General features: G+C 36.8%; 2 protein-coding genes and 2 pseudogenes across 3 annotated transcripts; 2 read left to right on the plus strand and 2 right to left on the minus strand.

Moving 5' to 3' along the window:
- Positions 1–184: 184 nt before the first annotated feature.
- LOC149015346 (CO(2)-response secreted protease-like) lies at positions 185–2,109 on the plus strand (annotated as a pseudogene). Its single transcript, XR_016173563.1, has 6 exons — positions 185–236; positions 363–489; positions 586–828; positions 915–1,026; positions 1,239–1,452; positions 1,544–2,109. The product of XR_016173563.1 is annotated as a CO(2)-response secreted protease-like (transcript).
- A 4,717-nt stretch (positions 2,110–6,826) lies between these two features.
- On the plus strand, positions 6,827–8,579 carry LOC149015347 (UDP-glycosyltransferase 71K1-like). Its single transcript, XM_089156264.1, has one exon. It carries the CDS (start codon positions 6,885–6,887, stop codon positions 8,328–8,330), a length of 1,446 nt encoding a protein of 481 aa, XP_089012390.1. The 5' UTR covers positions 6,827–6,884; the 3' UTR covers positions 8,331–8,579.
- On the minus strand, positions 8,506–11,083 carry LOC149015348 (SKP1-like protein 1A pseudogene; annotated as a pseudogene).
- A 7,111-nt stretch (positions 11,084–18,194) lies between these two features.
- Positions 18,195–18,796, minus strand: LOC149015349 (SKP1-like protein 1B). The gene is made up of 2 exons (XM_089155975.1): positions 18,503–18,796; positions 18,195–18,368 (listed from the first exon to the last, which is right to left on the minus strand). Exons 1-2 carry the CDS (start codon positions 18,794–18,796, stop codon positions 18,195–18,197), a joined length of 468 nt encoding a protein of 155 aa, XP_089012101.1.
- Between the last annotated feature and the right edge of the window lie 4,783 nt (positions 18,797–23,579).

Consider the following 23,579-nt stretch of genomic DNA (forward strand, 5'->3'; position numbering starts at 1 on the left):
TGTAATGTAGAACTTACATTCATGTAAGTGTAAAAGGCTAATCTGATGAACAGATTGGGCGAAGAAGATCTTTACTATATTTAGTTACGTCTAGATTACCTTTTATATTGACTATTTATGACCACAAAATTAGGAGAACCCATATGAAAAAAATTATAAACAAATTTTAAAGTGGGATTGCATTATGTCTCTTGTGGGCCCCTTATTTTTTGGTTATAAAGCATCTTATGCTTCTAGTAGGCACTGATTTAGACCCCATTTAGTTGGGGGTGAAACAAAGTTGGAGTAGACCTCCGAGAAAAAAAAAGAAAAAGAAGGACAAGAACAAGAAGAGTTAGTGGACGAAAGTTTTCAAATTCTAGTGTCATGTTTTGCTTCACTTTTATAGGGTGAAGGCATAAATTTTTCTACCCTCCAAAAGTCTCCTGCGTATCCCTTCATCTATGGATTGTCAGCGAAATCTAAATCAAGCACAGACAGTGATTCAAGGTAGTTAAAATCTGCGGTAATCTTTCCTCTCTAGCTCTCTAGAGTTTTCCATTTCTCACAGGTTATATCTTTTTTGCTCTCTCCACAATTTTTCAGGAACTGCAACCGAGGTGCATTGGATGGAACTAAGGTCAAGGGTAAGATTGTCCTATGTGAAAATTCAGATGGAGCATATTCCAAAACAGATAAAATTGATGAAGTAAAAAGCTTAGGGGGACTTGGCATAGTTCTGGTTGATGACTTAGAACAAACCGAAACTCTTATTTCGGCTTCTTTGCCCATGACTATTGTCACTTCCAAGGACTTCGATGATATCCTCTCCTACATTAACTCAACCAGGTAGAACATGGAACCAATCAAGTGTTTCGTAGTTTCAGTTTTTTATATATGGATTATCATATTGATGCCATTCTAGGTTAATTTAGAAACCCAGTTGCAACCATTCTTTCAACAGTGACTGTGACCAACTATAAGCCTGCACCAATTATTGCGTACTTTTCATCTCGAGGCCCTTCTGCGATCCCAAACATTATGAAGGCAAGCTCTCTCTCTCTCTCTCTCTCTCTCTCTCTCTCTCTCTCTCTCTCTCTCTCTCTCTCTCTCTCTCTCTCTCTCTCTCTCTCTCTCTCTCTCTCTCTCTCTCTCTCTCTCTCTCTCTCTCTCTCTCTCTCTCTCTCTCTCTCACACACACACACGATCTCTACAGTGCTGGAAACGATGGCTAAGTAGGTACTCAAATTTGTCTGCAGCCAGATATTGTTGCACCAAGTGTAAACATTCTTGCAGCATGGATTAAAAACAATGATACTTCAGGAGTCCCAAAAGGGCAGAAGCCATCCCAATTCTATCTTGCCTCAGGGACTTCCATGGCATGCCCACATGTCTCAGGCATTGTGGCCTCTATCAGGTCTCAAAACCCCACATGGAATCCCTCTGCTATCAAATCTGCCATCATGACAACAGGTTTGGATCTATACAATTTCGAGTCTAATATTGGACAAATCAATTTGCTATAACTATTACTGACTTGGACATTGTACAACTTGATGCGAAGCTTCTCAATCAAACAACGCAAATGGACCAATTACAACAGACTCAGGTTTAGTGGGCACACCTTACGATTTTGGTGCAGGAGAGATGATCCCATCTAGAGCATTGCAGCCAGGGCTTGTGTATGAGACTGATATAGAAGACTACTTACATTTCTTGTGTAATTATGGGTACAAACTTTCTACAATCAAGACTATTGCATCTGTGATACCTGATGGTTTTGATTGCCCAAAGAATTCGACCATAGATTTGATCTCCAATCTCAACTACCCTTCAATTGCCATCTCCAAACTCAGTGGGAAAGAGAGCAAGAAAGTGACAAGAAGGGTCACAAATGTTGGTCCTGATGAGAACACAACTTATGTTGCAAACATCAAAACACCACTAGGAATGGATGTGAAGGTAGTTCCTAACAAATTGCAATTCATGAAGGGAGCTAAGAAGCTGAGCTACCAGGTTATCTTCTCATTGGCTTCTTCGTCTCCATTAAAAAAGGATGCATTTGGGTCCATTACTTGGACCAACGGAAAATACAAGGTTAGAAGTCCATTTGTGGTTAGCAGTGGCTAGCAATGGTCGATTGCAAATGGATATATTTTTAATGCAGATTATTCTAGTGAAATGGATATAAAATGCAAACCGAATACGAATTTTTAACCATCCATTAACATCTATTCATTTTACTAATGAATGATATGTTTGAGAACTAAAAATGTAGTAACTCTCCCCTTTCTTCTATTCTTACTAGTTTAATTTTCTTTAATTTTTTACTATTGGTGTTCTCCTTCTATTCATCATTTTAATAAAAAATCTAGAAGAATAATTCCATTATCTTAACTTATAAATTATAAAAACCCGAAAAGATATCCAACAATGTGATTTTCAAAATAAGATAATTAATAATTGATAATTAATCAATTGTATGAAGATATAACATATCTACATCGAATGAGCTTTTGACCTATTGCTCCAAAAATCTGTTGGGTCTGCAATTGAACTGACCTGCAAAACATGTGTTCAAAACATGTGCTCGGCCTGATTGGTCGAGTAAAGTTTCCGATGATAAAGTCAGTGGAAGCACACAACTTTAGAAGAAAACAACACAGGTTGTAGGGTTCAGAATGCTAGGGAGTAACCAAAGAGTGCATCCTTGTTCATGGTGAAGGTATGGGTATTTATAGATCTCAAGAAATTACATGCATAGTGGTTGTAGAGTCCGACCTAGACTCATGAATAATTTGAATCTCCTTGGTTCTAATCCCAAACCTTAAGGAAGTTGATTACGATTGAAACAATGCACAATGTATTGCTTAGTGTACACATTACCTGTATTGGTTTGTTTATGGACTGTCCACCATTCTGAACCGTTAAATATCAAATGGATGATGTGGTCGAATCTCGACCGTCGGCAGCTGCCGCAAATAAAAATCGCTCCTAATGGGTGGTGGCAGGATTGTTGGCATGATGAGCCAAGGCCCACGTACAATCTAGGCATCAGCCTTGCCCACGTGGGTGTTGGCTGCCCATAGGCCATAGGCCATATTAGTGGGAGTCAGTATCCTCTACTTATAGGGTTAGAGGAGCGTCTGTGTCACATATTTAGGAAGGAGATCCAGAGTTTGGATCAGCTCTCGGCAAGGGAGAACAGTGTGCTTCCTCGATAGTTTTGAATCACATAGTAGGAATGGAGCCCACATGAGGCTTATTGAAATTTTTACTTTATTTTTTTTTTAAATATTTATAAGTAGGCCCCACCTCCTAGTGTGGGGTTTAAAACCGTTAGGACAGCAAATTGTTCTCCCATGACGGGGAGGAGATCCAAACTTGGAGTTCCACCTCTATGGTGGTGGGGTAGTCCTCTATGTGCACCTCATACCAATAGTAGCCCATGTGGGTCTTGGCTATCGACAAAGCCAAATCTATCGTAGCCCGTGTGAGTGCATAGGTTTATTTTTATGTTTTTAAAATTTTTATGAGAAAAGATAGAATATATATTACTTAGAAGAGCAATTAAGTAGCTTAGTGATTTCCAATACATTCCATCCATGCTAATGTTCTACAGCGGAGTTAAATGCTAAAAAGGTGAAACACTTTTGGAATGTGGGGGAGTTGAATGGACTCATTTTTTTTGTCCCTAATACAAATAGTTAATTCTATCAAAAAGGGGACAAATGTTGTGTTTCAGAACTAGGAGTAGATCAAACACGTCTTCCGATTGCAGTAAATCTCGGTGAGTTGGATATTAAAAGCCGGGCTTGGTCTATTCTAACGTGAAGTTCAAAAATTAGTGCCTCAATGGCATCTCTATTCTTTAATCCTCCTGTGTTGACATACTTTATTTGGCCCTTCCAACAAAGTCTCGCACTTCATCCATCTAGTGTTTGTTTAATTGTGAGTTATATACCCCGGTACACATTAAAATTGGTGAGTGAAACAAGTTAGTCATATTTTCGTTCTAACAAAAACAAACAGGTGACTAAGCTTTTTCTAGTCCTTAATTTAGTCTTGTAATCTATGGCATCTGATGGAGCCTTTGGTTTGAGACTTAGATTTTTAATCCAAGTAGATATATTATTTAAAATAAGTGTGGGGTTTGGGGATTGTTTACTTAAAACTTTGTTGTTACGTTTACTCCATCCATAATAGCATGTTATTATGAAGACAGGCAACAACCACCGTTGACATGTCTCATCTAAAGACAAATTTGAAATAAAAAGAGTGGCATAGATCCATGATGGATTGCCGGGTGAATCCTTCTATTCTCAAACCTAGGAGAGCTTGCTACCCAGATATTCTTGGTCCATTCACAACAAAGAAAAGTATGCCAGTGAAACTCCACACAATTGCCACAAAGTTCACACATGAGTGCACAATTTAAATGTAGAATCAGTGATAGCCGATTCTTAAACAAATATTTCATTTCAAGGGTTCACATTCAAGTGTTAATAGTTTAAATCCATATCCATATATAATTGATTGTGATGCACCAAGTATTGTTGTGAGCATTTTGACACATAATTTTCTATCTATAGGTCAATGAAGTCCAACATTTAAGAAAATTGATGCAACAACTGAGAAAACACTAATGACAAAAAAATTTCATTTTCCGAAAGCAACTGTATAGGTTCAGCATGATCAATTAAGTTCACAAAAGGTGTTTTGAGCCATATTGAGTGAAATGGTTAATTATTTTTCAAGAAGTTGCTAAAATTGGCCGAGACTTTAGATTAGAATTTAATATGACCAATTATACTCACCAAAAGTGTATTGCATTACCGGTAGAATAATTTGTTTTTCCTTGTTAGAATTGGTCAAAAATAATGTATGTCATCTCTCTTTTTTGGTTATCATAAATTAGTCACACAAACTGAAGGGTCCATGGCTTAGAGGATGGAACAGAGGGATGGATGAAAGTGTAAATGGATATATATGTTCGAAACTAAGACCTCTTTGGTTTTACTACTTCTATATAAGAAGCTACTACCACTATGTCAGAAACTATTATTATCATCTACAAATAGTTTAATAAGGTTGGTTATTAAGACTTTCGAATCTATCCTTAGAAAAAAAATGAAATAGATAATATGAATTTTCTTACCATCTACTTATATAGGACAAATAAGTTTGACCTCCATCATTGATCATCCCCAGGATAATATTTCAAGAAACCAAAATGTGGGGTTTATACGCATTATGCACCATAACATAGTAATTAAAAACAAAAAGAACAAAATAAAATAAGGAGCCAAATGATCCTCTTCAGATGGAGGGTTCCACACCTACTAAAGAGAGTTCTTCTCTCACATATACATCTTTCTTTACAAATCTCACCAACATTTCAAGTCCGATAGTCCACTGATGATTTGTCTTTGATTTCTGATATGGTTCACCACCAAATAATTAGAATCTGGGTTAGGATATTCTTCTGGTACTTGTGTGTGTTCTTGGACCAGTTAAAAGAACGGGGGATTAAGTTTCCTGTATTGAGGGAAAGCGATTGGAAACTATAACCTAAGCATGCAGTATGTGTTGCCCTTCAGAAAGAAAAATCTATTTTTTGGTATATAGGGGATGGGATATACCACGAGTGACAGTTGAACTCACGACCTATTTACTAAAAAGTATTAGTCTTACCAACCGAACAACCCTAATTTGGTGAAAACAAAATCTATTAATATAGCAATGGAACAATGAGTTAGAATCCACCACTCGTTGGGTGGATAATGATGCTCTCCTTACATCGATCAAGATTTTTTCTGTCCAGCCCTTTCGTGCCTTGGAGATGTGATGGATTTAATAGCAACCGTCGGAATTTAGGTCATAACTTAAGTTCACTTTTGAAGCATGCCTTCAGATCTGACAGTTGTGATTAAATCTATCCACATGCCATCCATTCAGCGATTGGACACATGGAAGCACAAAGGGACTGGATAGAGGGAATCCAAATCGCCCTTACATCTTCTATTGCATTTTCAGACTCTGAATAAACATGCACAAACAAATGTACTTAAAACACTATTCCTGGCCAACGCAGAGCTTTTCTAGTGGTTGAAACCAACACCTCTTAGTGAAGAGGTCGTGGGTCAATTCGACTCTGTTGAGACATAATATTATCCCCATCCCCGGCTTCAAAATGCCCCTTTGTACCAAAAAAAAAAAAACACACTTTGTGCCACTTAACATGGTTTCCACGTTCTAATTTGACTTTGGATACGCATCTCTCCATCTACCAAGAAAAAACAATGGATGATCATCCATTGAATTCTTTACGAACTTCACCAACAATTCCAAAATCCACTTGTCAATTCTCTCATGTTACCATTGAATTGGAATTTCATTCAAGATGTTGAATTCTTAACGGACTTCACCAACAAGTCAGATTCCATAATCCACTTGTCAATTCTCTCATGTTACCATTGAATTGGAATTTCATTCAAGATACTTTTCCGGTATCGATCTGCAGGTTCTTGTCCCATGGGTAATGTAGCAAAGAAAGTGATTGAAAACTTAATCTGGGCGTTACATTTTGAGCATCATTAAACAACATCTATCAACCTGGCAATGGAAAAGATATAGATGCATATGGTTTTTTAGCTCAACCAACATAAATTAATTTCCCTTTTGTTTGATTTCTCAACTAACTTGTGTAATCTGACTTTCTGTAATAGCCTCCGGCCCAGAGTTTCTTTACTGTGTAGCTAAAATTATTTGCTCTTTCCCTTCTCTCGTGGCTTTATAAATATGGGTTGAGGCTGAGTGCAATAAAACATCTACGACAGTAGTAAATGCAATACTCAAGTTGAAGGTAGTTAAGAAGTTGAGAGAGAAGGGAGCTTTGTGCAACAATGCTGACCAAGAAAGCATCGCTGGTGTTTGTTCCAACCCCAACAGTAGGTCACATAGTTTCATTAACAGAGCTAGCAAAGCTTCTGGTTGGTAGAGATGATCGCTTTTCTATCACTGTTCTTCTCATCAAAGCTCCTGATTCACCCAGCATAAACGCTATCATTGAATCACTTGGCGCTTCTTCTACCACTTCCATCCGTTTCATCACCTTGCCCGAGTCAGAATTTCCCTCGCCTGAAATGGCTAAGACCCCCGAAGGAATCATGTCTCTCTTCATAAAAAACCACAAACCTTTCGTCAGAGACACCATCAACCAACTCTTCTTCAAGTCCGAATCTCAAACTCAGTCAAGACTCACTGGGTTAGTCATAGATCTTTTATGCACCTGCATGATGGACGTAGCTAAAGAATTCGGAGTTCCTTCCTACCTCTACTTTCCTTCCACCGCAGCGCTTCTAAGTGTCATGCTTCATCTCCCAACACTCGATACCCAAATCCTTACAGATTTCAAAGACTCAGAAACCGAGTTGGTCATTCCGGGTTTTATCAACTCAGTTCCATCACATGCCTTACCTTTGGTATTGTGGACCAAACAGCAAGATGGCTATACCTGGTTCCTCTACCACAGCCGTCAGTTCACTGAAACCAAGGGTATAATCGTAAATACATTCGCCGAAGTTGAACCAAACCTCGTCAATTTCTTAACATCCAGTGGCCGAACTCCACCGGTTTATCCGGTCGGACCTTTAATTGACCTTCATGGTCAGATGCACTCACGGTTGGACCAGACCAACTACGCAAGCATCAAGAAATGGCTGGACGGTCAGCCAGCGTCGTCGGTGGTGTTGCTGTGCTTCGGCAGCTGCTTTGCCAGCTTCGATGTTCCGCAGGTGATGGAGATTGCGCACGGCCTCGAGCGAAGCAGGCACCGATTCTTGTGGTGTTTACGTAAACCATCTAAAGAGTTTGGCACTCTCACTGACTATGAGAATCCAAAGGAAGTATTACCAGAAGGGTTCTTAGATCGAACGGCCGGAAGAGGATTGGTGTGTGGGTGGATCCCACAAGTGGCTGTTCTAGCACACCCTGCCATCGGAGGATTTGTGTCACACTGTGGGTGGAATTCCTCGTTGGAGAGCATTTGGTTTGGTGTTCCTATTGCTGCTTGGCCAATGTATGCAGAGCAGCATTTGAATGCGTTTGAGATGGTGAAGGACTTGGGAGGGTTCATGGTGGAGTTGAAGTTGGATTATAGGGGAGGAAGTGATGATCAGGTAAAAGCAGAGGAGGTGGAGAAAGCTGTGAAGCGTCTCATGGATCCCAATTGTGATGTAAGGAAGAGGGCTAAGGAGATGCAGGAAAAGGGTAGGAAGGCACTAATGGAAGGTGGGTCTTCATACACTTCTTTGGGATGCTTGATTAAGGATATACTGGATGAGAATTGAGACATTAAGTCTCTGGTTTGAAGTCCTGGGAATAGATCTGTCTCCAAAGGTGTTTGTTGTGATTTTATAACGTATACATGGGGTGATACCGTGATGCTATTTGAAAATAACCAGTTGGGTGGTATATGATTTTCTATGTTTAAGAATAATAGTATGGTAAATTCTTCATTATCTATTAGAACCTTCCTCGGTTCTCTGAAGCATCTGTCTCTTCTTTCCCTTTCTTCTTCTCCTCCCGGTAGCTTTTTCTTCCTGTAGCTGTTCTGTTCTCCGTTATTTTTCCTGAAGATGCTACACCAGAGTTCACATTCGCTTGATGTACCAAAATCTAATGGTAATTTGGAAGCTAGAAACATAATGGGAGATAATCTAAATGCTGTTGAATTTGAGTGTCCTGTATTCTACTAGTCGATAAAATTAGAATTTAATTGTGCTGGTGAGTTTGAGTGTCCCGTATTCTACTTGTCGATAGAATTAGAATTTAGTTGCATCTGCAATTGAAATGGGCCGTGAGGTGTCAAAGAAATAATGACATCTTTTTTTCTCTTGAGTGAACATACGCAATTTTGCCAAACCAGGTAAACTCCTTACAGTTATGCCGAACCAAGTAAACTCTTTACAGTTATAATCACAAGCAAAAACCAACCGCAAAATCAGCTGACACACTGTGCGAGGATTGTAGGTGTTACCTACTAAAAAAGTGTCATGTGGCGATCCAGTCTCTAAGATGTTCAACCTAATTCAGCAGCTCTTCTACTCTATCATAGCAGTCCTGGTAACTATTACCTTTCTTGCTGAAAAGTCTTGTAGAAGAGGCCTTGTTTATTTTATCCTGGCTTATCATGTAGGAAATTTTTGTCCAATAAACTGTTGTATGTACACTTTTGGAAACACAGAGCAGTCTTGCCTAACTCTACTACAACAAAGTGCCACTTCATATCTAGCATCCTTTAAACAATCTCAGTCGAAGAAAAACTAGTTCTCCCTCCAAACCTCCTCCTCCTCCTCTTCCTCAGGGGTGAAGTCATTCTTGATGTTCAATATCCTCCGGATCTCTGCTGAAGTTTTTTCCTTAATCATATCCGCAATTGTCCGGCATGTCAGATCATGCAGGCTCTTGATATTCAAATAGTCTGCTGCCTATGAACAAAACAGATTTGAAAATCATCATCTACATAAATGTGTAGAAGACCTGAGGTCATCCCAGAGTACCATGTCCAATCAAAAGCCAGAATTCTACAAAAAAAATCACTGAATCCACCAACTGAGTTTCAACTTTTCAAGAAAGGAAGGAGGGAGGGTAGGGGGTGTTGTGAAGGTGCGTTCCAATACCTAACTAGTTGTCAGACAGGCAAGTCTTACTTCAGAGTTGGATTAGCTTATGGTTAAATATCCAGAAGAACTCTGTTACTAAAAGTTGCCAGACTTCCAAGCTCAATAATCTACTCCCTGTTCCTACTGCTATGAAGAATAGCATATGTGGTACAAATACTTTGTCTGACTTCTGAAATACCTTGCAAACATGTCCAACAACGTTAAACCTATTCTCAATCAGAAATTTGAATTTGTTATGAATAACCTAGTCTGAGGCATACAATTTCCCCTTCTGTTGGAATGATATATCCTAATTTGTGTTCCTATTCAAGTTAAATCTCCAACTGCATTTTTTCTGGTTCGGATTAGTCTCCACCCGGATGTATGTGAAAAAAAAAATTAAACACAAGACTGAAGGCCCATAATGCATAACAAAAGCAAATTATCCTTTATTAAGTAAGCTATTTATAATGATAAAATCATCATAAGAAAGAATATTTCCAAGGGAACTAGTTCACAGTAACCAAGATCAGCCATGAGAAAACATCTAATATTCGAGTCTGTATACACAAAAAAAAAAAAGTGGGTGGGGGGGTAAAAATCAAGAAATCCGAAAACCAAAAGTGATTCAGTTACAGCATTTGTCACTTCAAGTAATCAAGTCTTTTTTTTCCACACATATATATATGGGCGATTAAACAGAGGAAAACCCAACTAAAACAACACGATAATGCTTCCAATGAGATTGTTTTTCATTCGAGATTTGGCCATTCCCACATCCCAAGATTCGATCAAAGCAATCTCACAAAAGCAAATACACATGACACTCCATACAACAATACCTAAATTATTGTTTTGCCCACTCAGTAGTGTTTCTCTTGGAGCATGTTAATCAATGTCAAAGCAAATATTTAGATCTCTAAATCAAAGAATGAGAAATCTAATGTCTAACGGAGAAAAGAAACAAGAAAGAACAAGAAAAAAAATCAAGAAATTTTAAACAGGTAATGACAACGATAATAGATTAATTAATAAATCTAATAATCCACCATAAAAAACCATGAAATCAACAAAAGAATTTATGAACCACCCATCGCAAACAACCTGCAAGAGCATAAGTAGTGAAAGACAAAAAGGGATACAGGAGAACCCCTTACCCGGGTGAGCTCGAAGAGTGTAACCTTATCAACCTTAACGAATTCCGTATTGAAACTCTTGAGATCTTCGCCAAGAAAGTCAATAGAATTGTGATCAAAATGTTTCTTACAGTATTCGATTACTTTCGATAATATCCTACCGTTGACATTGGGCACAGGGATCACACTATCCGGGTAAACATCTTCGATGATGTGACTAAAGATCTGCGACTCAGCTGCGACCACCTTGTCAACATCAAAGTATTCACCATCAGAACTCTTCAGAGTCACCTTCGAAAACATGATAGCAAAATTGAGAAATGAAGAAAATCCTATAAACGAAACGGAAAATTAGCCCCTTATTTATAAATGAAGATGAAAAGAACGTGATGATGTGAAAAAGACATACTTCCTTATTTATAGATCTCCTGGGTTGGAGAGACCCTGGAATGAGGATTCTTTCTTCGTGTATTACGTTCCATGTTTATTCCTTTATCTAGAATTAGAACTTAGAATTACTATTTTATGCAAAAAAAAAAAAATTTAATATTAAAAAAAAAATTGCACTGGCACTCCAAAATAGAAACCTTAATGCACAGATACCCTACTTTATGTTTGAAAAATACTAACACCCTAGTTTATTAAACAAGTTAGTCCATTCTATTAGTGAAACAGTTAACCCACTATTTATTATTCTTTAATTTAAAAAATATCCTTACTAATATCTGAGGAGGAGAAAAAAAATCCAACTAGGTCACAGGCTTTAGCTCTAACTAGGAGGCATGCATAGACAGGGTGCGAGTCACAGAGGGAGCGGTGGTGGCATTGTCATCATTGCAGATGACTGCTTCTCCAACCCAGGCACCAATCTCCTCTGGATCTTAACCACTTGCATGCCCTGCACTTCAATTCATCCATCACCCAACGGTTTTCCAATCTGGATCAACACGATCTCTTATTCTGAACCCAATGCAACAGAAGTACAGAACCTCGACTCCCCATATGCGACTGGGACTTGGATTGCTTTCGTGGCTCTGGCTCTTTTGGATGGAAAGGTTTCCCGATTATTGGAATGACTTGTTCCAAATCTGAATTTTAGAGCCTTACCTTCCAAATTGCAGCAACTTGGTGCTCTATCGTTGCTCTTTTCTTTAACATCATCTTCCTTTCATGTTCTTAGGTTGGATTTTGATTTCTAATAAAGCCTAATTGCAGAAAAAAAAATTCCTAATTTCAGGAGATGAACACCAACTACCCCCAAAAGAAAAGAAAAAAATCTTAATTTTGGGTTGGATCTGAATGCCAATTTCAGAGAAATTCTAATTTCTAATAAATCATGGAGTTTTAGCACCCAAAAGAAAGGTAAAGATTCAAAAGATGGAACAACTTCAAAGACCACTCCTGTGAGAATTGGTGTTGTCGGAGCCAAAGAGGCAGAGGAATGGAGAGTTTGAGGACAGAGAATATATTAGAGGGATGAAGGGTATAATGGTCTTTTCAGTTACATAACTAACCCTTCTAACAAAATTGAACTTAGACACTTTTTAAATATAAAGTGGGGTGTCAATACATTAAGACTCCTATTTTGGGTTGCCAGTTCAATTTGCTATATTAAAAATATATGGAAAACTTTTGCATTCTAGTCCCTTATTTTAGGAGTACATATTCTTTGCCCTAACAATTCCCATATTCTCAAAAAAATATTTTCTCTCACAATTCACCAGACATAGGTAGACTAGGTGATTTGTGTCAATTAGATTATGAGAAGGAATTCTGAGAGCAAGGGGATAATGAGAGTAGATGATTTGTTTCTTTATTTTGGGGCTAGATTTGGGGGAAAATCCTTCTATTGTGCACATTTCTCTGGGGGGCACAGGGGGGGGGGGCCACAACGGGGGTGGTTATAATAATAAATAATTTTTAAAAAGGAGGGGTGTTTTTTTTGAAAATGACCTATCTTATAACCGGTTTTTGAGACCCAATTCTAAATATGATTCAGATTCAGATTCATCAATCTTCCCAAGCTTTCAATCCCAGATCTCAGAACCCCAAAAGAGCCCTTAAGTTTTCTACACTTTCCTGTATTCCAACTTCAGATTCAGAGTCTGCTACTCCTCCCTAAGTAGCCCTCTTTTCGAGTTCTGCTCTTAGCTCATCCATAGCTACACTTGCCCTTCTGAACTCGTACAGAAGGATCCCTGGTCTCCCATCGATCCGATTAATCTCAGTTGCTATTCTCTGCTGTAACCTTGACATGGACTCCATGAAAGCCGATCCAAAGAACAAGCAACCCTCATAACCTCCTCATCTGAAGCTTGATTCTGGCCAACAGTAAATCAATCCATAGAGCAAGATCATCAAAAGAAGTGAACTCACGTTCCGTATTGCATACCGAATGGCACAAATACCATAGAACCCATTGAACCTAGATTCAATCGAGACCTTCTCATCCAACCTGAGAGACGGGTTGGATTCTCTTCTCCATCAAAGCCCTATTCTCTTATTCCAAACCCACAACTTCTCTACAACATCCCGAGATTGCCCTGCTAATCTATATCATCAAAACATTTAAAGAAGAAAAAAACTCTGAATGGGTTTTGATCAGAAAGCAAAGAGAGAGGGGGGGAAAATTTTTTCTGAGGATTAAAATTGACCTGATGAAAGAGCTGTGGGCTCAAATTACGGTGACCCTCGAGGGTTGTTGCAACCTTAGCTCCTGCAGAATAGTAATTTTCCATCCTAAAATTTTTGCCTTGAGGACATTACAGGCTTCCCAAAGCCATGAAGTTTAGAGGATGGAAGAAAAATTAAAACAAATTTGAGCAACCATATTTTCGAACCGGGTCTTAAAAATGATTTTTTTTTTTTTTTTTTTTTTTTTGTTAAAACGGGTCATAAGATGGGTCACTTTCACATAAAATCATGTCTTCTAATCTGAGCCATTTATTAAGAATACGCCACGTGTCAAGTTGTGGTGCCGCACTGCTATGCACAGCAGGGAGACGTGCACAGCAGATGATTTTTTTTCCAAAAAGCTGTGAGAATCTGGCATTAGAGTTACAATAATTTTCTGGTAGGAAATATCCCAATGATGAAACACCCATCAAGTGCTGCCATCTTTGCAAATTTGTGCTTTCCTCTAATCTCTTTGCTTCTCTTGGAGATTAAATAAAAGCAATCTTTTGGATTCTTATGAATCAGTGTACCATTGAAACATGAAATGGCAACATTCTGCATGATTTCTCTCTCTTAGTATCATTTTCTTTTACAAAAAAAAAAACGAAATGGTGACATTTTCAATTGATCCATTTTCTAACTCCGATTACATTAATTATTCAGTAAAAAAAGGAAAACTATACAAAAATTGGAATTCCTTCACCTCATTTGGTTTCCTTGGGTGCAATTTGGGTTTTCAGTTCCATTTCTCCATGGAACTCTCAAATCCTGGATCAAAGGAAGCAAGGCTTTTGTAAACCAAAGAATAAATTTTAATAAACAAGGATTTGAGTCTTAGTAGAGATGATATTACAATAGAGATGTCTTAATAGAGATGGGATCTTTGCACCACCTTTGTTTGACTAAACGGATCCCTCATATATGCTCAACCCCGAACAAAATTTGCAGCTATAAACTGAAAGTTCTGCTAAAAGGATAGATGCTTCAATCCCTAATCAAACTTTGATCTTCCCTTAGAATTACATTTCATAAGGGTATTGTTCTCATTATTAGATTGATTGTTCAGCATACAGAATTAAAGAGTATTGTTGATTATCTATTGGGTAAAGCTCTCTAAGTGTTTATCAGTGTCTGCTAGTGTTACTTGTATTCAAGATTGATAAGTTTTTAATATATGTTTTTCATTATTATAAGTTGAAGCCTTTGATATGTATACCCTAGGTTGAGGAGGAGAGTTGATATCCCACTTTCTAATTTTATTGTTGCTGTTTTTTTTCTTTTTTTTGGCTTAATTTTGCTTAGTTGAAAGTAATTTTCCGAAGGTAGTTTCATTTTTTGTATGAGTTGAGAGATTCTGTACAATATGTAATTTTTCTTTCTGTTGTAAATTAATTTATGAAATTTTTCCTAAACTAAAATTTGATTTTATATATAAATTAAGTACTAGAAAAGAACTTGAACACAATCATGCAAGCTCTTGCTCCTTCTCAATTTTTCTTTCTTTTCTAGACTAATTACAAGTATTGAAATCCTAGTCAAAAAAAATTTGAAGGTGGTGCACGAAAGTTGTAATTACTAATTGGACATATGGAAACCGAATTTTCTTTAAGAGGATGATTATAACAAAAACCTCTTAAAAAAAGTTGAACAAAGAAAGAAGTCAAGAACCCTGTCAATCATTTTGTGCTCATTTTGTCTCTGAAGGTAAGGGGACTTCATTCCTAAGAGAGTATTGCGTCGTATATCTAAGCTACAACCTTGACGTACGTTTTTTTGTGTGAAAAATATAAATATAGAATTTTTTTTTTTTTATTGGAACCATTTATGGGTTCTGGATCTTCTTGTTACTTCTGTTCATAAAGTTGATACCAAGAAATGCATAAAAAAGGGCTTTTAAATTAGTTTGACCAGTGCTTCCAATTTCCAATTATCGTAAAATAAAAGAGTACCTAAGGCTATGCTGCCCTAAGAGATGCATCCCTAGCTCTTTAGGGTCAAGGACACAATTAAAGAGCAAAATTTCCACAGCATAATTTGATGAATTAGGTGGTTTTCCCCTTTACATGGGGATCTTCATTCTTCAATAGCCAAGAGTTTAATGACCATGGATGTATCACCTTGATTTGGCATCTCACTTCAGTAGAGAAATTAAGTGCTTGGAGCCTTGGATAATAATTTCATTGGAGAAGTTATCTCCCTCTTGGTCAACGATTTTAATAGCTCCATCTTTATTAGAGAATCTGTCTCCTCTAGAGGAAAAAATATTCCTATCACACAAAATTCTATTGGTTAACCATTGTGGGCCTTGGGCCCCCCCCCCCTTTTAAAAAAAAAAAATTTTTTTTTTTAAAAAAAAAATTCTCGGTTCTTCTCATAAAATTTTGCAACTCATTAGAGTCAAACTTTAGCAACTTATAAAAGATAAGTCTCTGAATTCAAATTCAAATACACCGTAACTAACTCTATCGTTGATCTTATCTCCAACTGATCAAGAAGAGTTTGAGTTATGGTTAAAGTATCAACAAGTTATAGAGTTCGATTGTAAACAAGTTTTAATTTAAATTCAAATATTTGAATTGTAATTCAAATAATATTAGTATATAACTCCCACTCATGAATTATAGTGTGCAATCCACATTTGACGTTGATGCAATTGTGAGAATTTAATTGTATGGCTTATTATAGAGCAAATTGCATGCGTATGCCAAGATTTGTAAACTATTACATTTATATTCTCTAAGATTTATTATAGGGTAAATATCAATTCCCTCCCCTCTTAGCTAGACAAATAGCACTTACACCCCTTCTTAGCTGGACAATATCACTTACTTCCCCTCTTACCTAGCAAATATATCAAACACCTCCCCTCTGTTAACTTTCTCGTTAAATTTAACTTTTACCGTTAAATAATTTTCTAAAATCCTAAACTACCCTTGGCTAATTTTTTTGAGATTTTATTTTAAACCCTAAATTACCTTAATTACGCTAACAATTAAACTACTAAATTTTCCTCAATTAAAAACCAAATACCATAATTAAAACTTAAATTATTAAAAACCCAACATACCCTCTCTTTTTTTTAACAATCACTACTATCAAGTAAAATTAAAAACACTTACTATTATTTTGGGTTTTTATTAATTGTTTGATAAATTTTTGAATATATTGGGCTTTTAATAATTAAAGATAATTTGGGTTTTAACTATGGTATTTTAATTTTTAACAATTATTTTAATTGAGGATAATTTAGTATTTAATTGCTAGAGTGATTAGGTAATTTAGGGTTTAAAATAAAAAAAATATTTTTAATCCAAGGGTAGTTTAGGGTTTTAGAAAAATATTTAAGGGTAAAAGTTAAATTTAACCGAAAAAGTTAACAGAGGGGAGGTGTTTGATATATTTGCTAGGTAAGAGGGGAGGTAAGTGATATTATCCAGCTAAGACAGGGTGTAAGTGCTATTTGTCCAGCTAAGAGGGGAGGTAAGTGATATTTACCCTTTATTATATTAGGTCATCAGGGATGTCTCGCCATGCCTAACACGGTTGGTTTTCAATAAAAAAAAGACATAATTGGCCTTGCTAAATCTTCTTACAAGTGAGAGAAAAAATAATAATAATAAAAAGGGAAGGCCGAAGGCGGTAGCTAAACCGTGTGAATATATTAGCTAAACCGTTCTAAATATCTATTAACTAAATCTGAATCGTAGAAAAATATGTTAGCTAAACGGTTCTAAATATCTATTAACTAAATCTGAATAATAAAAATCCTATTTTTCCTCCTATAAATTAGTGAAGTTAACATTATAAATTTTCACCGGTTGGCGGTTATAGTAACGTAGCTTTCTCTGAAGCAAAAAGTCTCTCAAAACTCCATGTTTAACTCTCAACAAGTGAAGAAGAAATTCTCTCAAAACCAGAACAAAAAAAGAAGAAATTCTCTCATGACATGATAACTCAAATTTATGCCCACACTCAAATAATCAAAAGAATAATGGCAATTGTAACTACCAAGGGCTTTATGATCCTTTTATCAGAACATATATTACCAAGGGCTTTATGATCCCTTTATCAGAAAATGAAAAGGTTTCAGAAAAGGTTTTTAATGAAGTTAGATATAAAATGAACAGAAGAAGAAGAAAGAGACGTCAGAAAAGGTTTTTAATGAAGTTAGATATAAAATGAACAAAAGAAGAAGAAAGAGATGTTACCGCCAATTGACAATAGGTGATATTATGTTAAACTTTACTGATCCATAAATAATGGGAGAAAAAAATATAAAATTTATTGAACGATTCAGATGTAATTTAACAAATCTGACGATGAATATTTAGAACCGTTTAGCTACACTTTAGCCTAATAAAAATTTCAGTTAGGTTGCTCTTCACCCTCTCTCCTTTCCTTTTCTTTTTTTTTCTGGTTTTTTTTTTTTTTTTTTTTCCTCCTTTTATTTTCAAGTAAAAACAGGTTTGAAGGTAGAGAAAGACTGCATCAAATATTCTCTCCTTTGCTTAGCGTTTTCTACTTGAAAGCGGCTGCCATGGTATAATATAAGAGCTGAAGTTTAACAACTTAATAACTGTTATATGTACACTTTCTGAAAAAAAAGTTCCAAGCATTTGCAAACTAAACTACTAGCTGATAACTACTAAACCATAACCATTAAACAAAAGAAAAATCTACTAAGCCGAAAGCCGTTTTAAGAAAGCACTACTTCATAACCAGTGCCCTTTGAAAAGTCTCATTGAAAAGCCCACTGGTGCTCCTTCCGAATCTCCTCTTCTTCTTGAGGGGTGAAGTCATTCTCGATGTTGAATATCTTCCGAACCTTTTCTATGCTATAATCCTTAATCATATCCGCAGTTGCCTGGCATGTCAGATCAAGTAGGCTCTTGATATTCAAATAATTGGCTGCCTATAGAAGGGAACACAATCAAACGATATGAAAAACAATCAATGAATAAAATATTATATCCAAAAAGAAAAGAAAAACCCTAAATAGGTAATGAGAACGATGGACAGCTTGGAAAACAATCTGCAAAATGTTACCAGGATGAGTTCGAAGAGTTGTTCTGGATGATCGACTTTAACAAAGTCACGGTCGAAGCTCTTGAGCTCTTCGTCAAGATTCGGATCGTTAGAATTGTCAGCGGCGGCAACGTGCCTCTTACAGTATTCAATCACCTTCGATAGTATCTGACTGGTGACATTGGGCAAAGGAAACACACCGTTGGGCCCATCATCTTCGATCATGTGTCTAAGGGTCTCCGACTGACAAGCTACAGCACTCTCGACCTCAAAGGATTTTCCATCGGAACTCATCAGATTAACGTTCGAAGACATGATGATCAATGAATTATTAATCAATATCTCAGACAAATAGGGAAGGAAGGAAAGCAAAACAACGTAAGCAAGATATTGGGATTGAAAAGAAGGCAAGTTAAATCCTTATTTATAAATCTCCTCGCCGGCTGCACAGACCTTTTCACAGTAGGGTAAGGATTCTTTTGCGTTTTTCTATTTTCTAAACCTTTTGGCATTAGAGTTATTTCCGAATTAAAACACCTCCCCATCTCAAACAAAGCCCTTCTTCGCTATTTACCAGGAAAAAGAAGTCTTTATTGAAAGACTAGTTATTTTCTTAGGGCTTATTTGGTTACATGAGTGAAATCTAGATATTCAAGTCTATGGAGTCACAATTTATAAAATTAATTGTTTTCCTTTTTTTAGAATTGAGGTTGTTCATCTGAGCTAGATTGCTCAACCACGATTTACTTCCTCAGGAAGAGGAGGAGCTTTAAATTAATGCTGCCAAGTGGGTGCGAACCCAAGACCTCCCCAAGGAAAGATGGGTCTTTAACCACTTTAACATACCACATTTGGCAAGTTAATTGTTTGGCTAACCGAATATGTTGAATGAAATCTGTGGATTCATTTTTTATTTTTGTGAATGCACAAATATTAGCGGTTTTTATAGTAGAGATGAAATCTCTAGATTTCACCCCATACCCATAAATCTACAAATTCACATTTTTAATGTAAAAAGTTGAATCTCTAGATTTCATGAATCTAAAGATTTTTACAACCAAACGGGTATAAATCTTGCATTCATGATTTCAGAGATTTGAAATCTCTAGATTCATGTAACCAAACAGGCTTAAAGAGTCTAAATTTTATTCAATTCCTACGATTTTAGTTTCTATTTTTTCTTGAAGGAAAAAAAAAACCCTGCGATTAAAATATATTCATCTCCTAATTACTTTCCAATATATACCAAAACATATTATGGAAAAGAATGTTTACCAACAACAATAGGCGGAACAAAACAGCAGCCGGGGTCTTCGGGCGTTGATGAACCACTTGTAATACACTGTGATGGGATGCGAGTGTGGATCCAAGTGGGGAAAGGAATTCAGATCATCAACCTGTCAGGGGAACACTCCCCAATGACTTTACCACCACAAATCTTGTGGGACCCATAGGTAAAAAATAACCCAACCCCTGGGTCCCCTGTATTTATGGTGGTAAAGTCGTCTATGCTCCCCCAACGGGTAGCTGATCCGGACTCCTGAGGAAAGAGGTGGTTTGAGTTATGCAATCTTGTCACGCCATGACTTTCTAATTTCAGCAGTGTCGTCTCCTACCTACCTTGGCTCTGCAGCCGTGGGTGAAGCTCTTTGCATAAGGATGGTTTTAGAAGATGGAGTATCACTGGGCTATTCTCAAGACCGATTTCACTCTGACAACGAGTCAATTGTTTCTTACTTAGAGGGTCAAATTGAATCCCTTCCCTTGGATGTGGTCCAAAATTTTCAAAAGATATTGTTCACTTTGTTCTATGATTATGATTTCCTCCAATGTTGTTTATGTTTCAAGGACGTCTAATGTCTTTGCAAATGCTCTGGCTAGGAGGGACTGAGTGTTGAATACAATCACTTTGACCTAATTCCAATTCCTGGCTGTTGGGTATTTTATGCCTACGTGTTATTGTTTCCTTTTGTTATGTTGGTATTCTACTCCTTTTTTTTAAGTTATTTCTCAAATTATGCGTAGATTTATGTCATTTGCTTATAAAATTATAAAAGGAGTTTTAATCATAACTAAGTGGTCTAGGGTTGAAACCTCCTTAGTGTATTCAATTCATGAATTTTGTTATGTTTTTAGAAATCAAGGTGAGGTTAAGGTAAAATAGGGCTAATTTGACTTAATCAAGGTAAATCAAGCCATCTTGAGCTTAGCTTAGAAGAATTCTAGCAGGGTAGGGTTTGGGTTTGGGGGTTCTCAAACCAAGAGGGTGGGAATGGTTTGGGTTTTGGTTTGAGTTTGGGGATTTAGGTCCTTAGGGTAGGGTTTGATTTAGGCTAGTCTGATCCAACCTGGCTTGACGACACCCCCAGTTGATGACCAAATGGTTACCATTAGTTTGGACATTTTTATGATTAGAATTCTCTTTCTTCAATTGTGATTGGAAGCTTTATAGTAAGGGGAGGGACAACTATTTTATATATATTTAGGCTTTGCCAATAAGGGGATTCAAAGTCTGACTTCCTATTATATGGCACTGGTTTTATTTTCTAAACCCAAGCACTCATGATATCATGAAAAATCCAGTAACTACGTCTTCTAGAATGACAGAGTGAACATATAGAGAGATGGGTCTTTTCCAGCAAGAAAAACAACATGCCTCTTTCACTAAGAGGTGTTGGTCTTACCAATCGAATATAGTTTGGTACAAAGACACTTTTTATATATAATATAGGATGATGATATTACATATACCATCAGAGAGCACGAGCTAGCTCTTCACTAAGAGGTGTTGGTCTTGCCAATCGAGCAACCCTATAATAGTAACAACTAGAGTAAAGAAGCCCTAGTCGTAAGTATAGATCTCCACGGTTGGAGAGTTCTTTTGACTCTATGATAAAGGTTTCTTCTGCGTTCTTTTATTCTTTTGTGGAAAAAAGTAGTAGAACGTTTGTAAAGATTGTTTGGAACATTCATGAAAATCAACCATTCATCTCGGTAGATTAAATCTCATTCCTTAATATTTTTAATCAATTACCCTAATTTTTAGCTCATGTCTCACTTCACTTTCTTTCATTCTTTTTTAGTAACATCTCACTTTACCAAATCGCTGCCCATGAATTTTTTTTAACCTTCTATCATCAATAGATTTCAACAAACCCATGGGCCCTAACAAGGATGAAAATATCAAACGACAAAGGAAGTTATTTATGGAAGATCAATTTTCTTTGTCTTGGACATTCAAGAAGATCCCAAACAATTAACAAATAAAAACAGAAAATGACCAGGGAGACAGGATGAAAGACAAAGAATGAGTCAATAAAGTAGAAAAATCCTAATAGGTAACTGATGTAAGTGAAGAACAAGACGTAGATGAAGAAGAAAGAGGAAAGAGAGACAGTGGCTATGGGGAAATTCTGTAAGGACGTGATAATTCTAGAGAAAAGAAGAGAAAAGGTAGGGGGGAAAATCCTTTGTTGTGCACATCTCTCTGTTGTATACAACAATGCAGCACCACAATTTGACATATGGCGTATTCTTAATAAACGGCTCAGATTAGAAGGCAGGGTTTTAACAAAAAAAACAACCCGTTTTTAAGACCCAGTTCTAAATATGGTTACCCAGGTTTTTTTTGTTTGTTTTTTTTTTTTCTTTTTCTTTTCCATTTTTCTCCCATCATGTTCCCGCGATTTCAACTCCCTCCGATTCAACACGCAGTTCCTGCAAATCGAATAGGCGAAAGCGTTGTTTCTCTAAACCTTCAGTATCAACAGGATCTATTTATGATCGTAAGGCACAACTTCTTGCCCATTCTCGATGGCTAAGGAGCTCTCATTCTCAGGAGATTGGATGGCTGGAGATGAGTTTGAGACCCAAGAAAAAGGGAAACTCTAGAACGAAGTTCCGGGTTTCCTTCTGAAGGATCTTAAACCTAATGAGAAGCAAGAAAGATTGCGAGCCCATTCTACCAGATCATGAGAGATCATATAAGAAATCTGAAACTCGAAGGAATCGCTCAAACCACTTTTGTGTAAGCATTACACTCCCTACCCTTTTTCTTCTTAATGAATCTGATTCCAACTCTAAATTTAACTTCTGCGTCTGCATTTGAATCCGGAATATCAATATCCCAAACCATTTAGAGAATGATTGTGTTTGTTTGCAAGTCACGATCTCGTTGGTTCAAATTAAGATTTTTTTCTTGCTCTTTTTGTGTTGCAGAAGCAACTTAGGTCTATGCTTAAAGAGCTAACTCGTAGTTGGAAATGCAAGATCTGAAGAAAGATGATTCATGGATATATCTATGTGTAATTGTGGGAAACAATGTAGAGACGAAAAAAGATCGATCAATCGATCGGATCAAAATATCACCTTCTGACATGTGTAATCTGGACTTGTTTACTGGGCCAAATGATTCACTCTCAACCAATTTTTAAATAGAAGTTTCATAGGAGACAATAGATCTAGACCTGTAAATGGATAGTCGAAATCGCCTCCGAATTTGCATTCGTATTCGTTTAGTGGTATCCATATCCGTCTGTTAAGCAACCGGATTTGAATTGGATAATTGCTTATCGGATCAGATAATATCCGGATAGAGTAAAGAATTCAACATTTTTTTTATCTGAAAATGGATGATAATCGGATTCAGATACCTATAATCGGTAACCAGATAATCGGAAATTGGAAATTATCCGGTTAGAGTAAAGTATTAAATACTTTTCTCTAAAAAAGAGGCTAATAATTGGATTCGGAAACAGGTAATTGGAAATTGATTATCGGAAAACAAAAATAATAAAAAAATGACAGTCACCAATCAATAATCGGATAGTTTATTGGAACGATGTATACGAGCCGCATCCTATCTATTTACTGGTCTAACTAGATTTGTTGGAGAGTAAATATTCTTCAACCAATGACGGAACTGCACATAGCGGTTTTTTCTATTCGGATTCGGATGCTGGTGTATCCAAGCCAAATCCAATCCGTTTACAGGCCTAAATAGATCTGTTGGAGAGTAAATACTCTTCAACCAACGATGGAATTGCACATAACCTTTTATGTTTATTTTCAATGCTGTTATAGTAATAAGGTTACATGT

Source organism: Hakea prostrata, chromosome 5 (assembly GCF_041222555.1).
Source record: "Hakea prostrata isolate BN-2017 chromosome 5, UWA_Hpros_2, whole genome shotgun sequence".
Lineage (NCBI taxonomy): Eukaryota > Viridiplantae > Streptophyta > Magnoliopsida > Proteales > Proteaceae > Hakea > Hakea prostrata.